Below are 3,011 nucleotides of genomic sequence, written 5' to 3'. Positions count from 1 at the left end.
GCATTTTTAAATTTACTGTATGTTATATATCAAACAGATATATTAATAGTTCTCTTGTAATAGTAACCGTACGCTAATCTTGTTATCTTATTGTAATTTTACGTAGTATACTATTTATTTGCATTACCAAACAAGTACTTATTAACACTCCATCAGTCGCGCGGAGTAAAGTTGTACTCCAAGCGTTTTGTTTTGCATTTTCCCGAGTGTTGGTAACAACTGATGACCTTCAGCGGCCAAATACTTCCCCCACACCTCTTCACCCTTACAACAGTGCGAAGGCAACTGTCTCGGGGTGCGCGTCTATTGTTCACATATTGTTTTTGTCAAGCGTTGCAGTGTTGGAGTACAGTATGTTGTACTCCGCGCGACTAAATACGTTCCAAATTTATCAAAATGGTGATCTGTGTAATGGTTTCTTTTTTTAATCCTAAATAATTGATATTTGCAATACAACTATGTTATTTGACTAATAAACAAAGTATTTAACAATGGCTGATCGTGATCGTTAGCAGTTGCAACGTTGGTTGCGAGAAACTGAGGAATGACAGTGAAAGTGTATTGGTGTCCAGATCAGATGAATCAGAAGAGGACGACCTGGAATACTTCGACGAGAATACGTTTGATGAAATCGATGAAGAAGGCACAACCTCCAGACACTCCACCAGCTGGTGGTGTTGAGGTTCCGGACGTGGGGATGGAAGAAAAGAACAGATATCGCACGCTGTAGTAGCAGGTATACAAGGCGAAAAAAATCCTGAATTTTATTTGGGTAACGATCGTGAAAGAGTTGGTATTTGGATCCACAAGCGCTCAAAGATCACGCACTCCAAGACACAACATAATACCCACTTTTCATCGACCAGGACCTCAAGGTAACGCCAGAAACGCACAAACTCCTGTAATGGCACTTCAATGCATGATTGCTGATGAAATGATAACAAAAATTGTTGATTATACAAATATCTACATTAAAAAAGTAAGACTAAAATTTGAAAGGCCGAGAGATGCAAGGCCCACAGATTATCGAGAAATAAGAGCTGTGATTGGAATATTATATATTTCTGGTGTTCTGAAAGCCGGAAGAAGAAACATAGACAACATGTGGGATAACTCCATGGGGACTGGTGTAGAAGCATTATATCTCACTATGAGCAATAGCCGGTTTAGATTTTTATTACGTTGCCTCAGATTCGATAATGTGCATAGCAGAGAACAAAGGAAGTCCTTGGACAGTTTGGCTGCATTCCGGGAAATATTTGAAACGTTTGTTTCAAATTGCAAGACATCCTACAAACCCACTGATTATCTGACTATAATTGACGAGCAGCTGGTGGCGTTTAGAGGTAATTGTACCTTTAGGGTTTATATGCCAAGTAAGCCTGCTAAATACGGGCTGAAAATCTTTGCCCTTGCATCTACAACTAACTATTATGCTTCAAACCTGGAGGTGTATGTGCGTAAGCAACCAAATGGCCCTTTCAACATTAGTAACTCCACACAAGACTTAGTTTTGAGGTTAGTAGAGCCAATTTCAGGAACAAACAGGAATGTTACACTTGATAATTGGTTTACCTCTGTACCAATTGCTATGAAGCTGCGCGAAGAAAAGAGACTTACAATGGTTGGAACTTTACGGAAAAACAAACGTGAAGTTCCTCCTAACTTTTTACCAGATGCAGCTAAGGAATTGAAAAGTAGTATCTTTGGATTCCAAAAGAATTGTACATTGGTTTCGTATGTACCTAAAAAGAAGAAGGCCGTGTTGGCTATTTCAACAATGCACGACAATGCTGCCATTTACCCAGCCACAGGGGACGACAGGAAGCCAGTTATCATTACTACTTATAATAACACCAAGTATGGTGTAGACGTTCTTGATAAAATGTGTCGCCAGTATGACACTGCAAGAAACTCCCGAAGGTGGCACTTAACCCTATTTTTCCATGTTCTCAATGTAGGGGGAGTAAATGGTCTTTGCATGATAACCAAAACCAGGACTTTGTTAGTCGGATGGAATTTGTAAAAACTATGGCATTCGAACTTATGAAACCACAGATTGAAGACCGCATCAGCCAGGAAATGATCCCACGAGAAATTAGAATCAAAGGAAGATTGCTATTGAAACTTGATGGGGAAGGAGCACATCAAAATCAGCCTCAACCAGCAGTACCCGCAGGGACGCATAGTCGATGTTACATCTGCGGCAGAGCCAAGAACAAGTCAACAATGAAAACGTGTAATAAGTGCCATAAGTGGGTATGTCCTGATCACCTGATAAGTGTGTGTACCGTGCCAAGAATAAAAGAACACAAAACTGAACATAATTTACAAAGCTCTGTTATTATGATACACTTTTTTAGGCCTAAGTGTGTATAGTAAGTTAGTTATAGTTAAGTGTTTTAATATACCTGAAAAAATTTAATAAAAAGTGGTGGTGGCAATTAAAATAAAAAGATTAATTACAAGCAAATGTGTAGCATTACTTTATATCTCAATTTTATTTGTATAACAAAAAAGTTTGAACTAGTAATCTGCTTCTATTATTGATTTGTTCTTGTTTTTATTGCACATATGTTACATACAAGTTACTATTGATACGCCAATAACTTCCTAATTTTTAAAAACAGTTATATTTTATTTCAGTGTACATATTAAGGATATCTTTGCTCTCAGTATGATACTTTGCTTAAAAATACATAAGAAAAAATTGTCAAGATCTAAACATTACAAAATAAAGTTATTTATTGTTAAAAAAAACTTTTAAAAATACTTATTTAATCCATTATGATGATGAAATATGGTTTTATGCCTAAACTGGTACATTAAAAATAAACATTGAAAACGGAGTACATTTGTACTCCGCGCGACTACTCAGTTATGAAATCCGCGCGACTGATGGAGTGTTTTAAAGTCAAGTACACAAGTAACTGAAAGTTGAGTTGATCATTGATTCCTTTGTTTCTAAGATACATAAAAAATCTCTTAGTTTTTTAACTCTTTTTTTCATC

At 36.8% G+C, this 3,011-nt stretch overlaps 1 protein-coding gene across 1 annotated transcript; it reads left to right on the top strand.

Moving 5' to 3' along the window:
- Window positions 1-1,102: 1,102 nt before the first annotated feature.
- Window positions 1,103-2,026, top strand: LOC124353245 (piggyBac transposable element-derived protein 4-like). The gene has a single exon (XM_046803171.1). It carries the CDS (start codon window positions 1,103-1,105, stop codon window positions 2,024-2,026), a length of 924 nt encoding a protein of 307 aa, XP_046659127.1.
- Window positions 2,027-3,011: the final 985 nt, after the last annotated feature.

Source organism: Homalodisca vitripennis, chromosome 1 (assembly GCF_021130785.1).
Source record: "Homalodisca vitripennis isolate AUS2020 chromosome 1, UT_GWSS_2.1, whole genome shotgun sequence".
NCBI classification, from domain to species: domain Eukaryota; kingdom Metazoa; phylum Arthropoda; class Insecta; order Hemiptera; family Cicadellidae; genus Homalodisca; species Homalodisca vitripennis.
Note: the sequence above shows the minus strand (reverse complement) of the source record. Positions and strands in the feature narration are given on the sequence as shown.

Bases quoted from the DNA above. Each gene is read 5' to 3' on its own strand.
- LOC124353245 (XM_046803171.1), top strand. From the start codon at position 1,103: ATGTGGGATAACTCCATGGGGACTGGTGTAGAAGCATTATATCTCACT.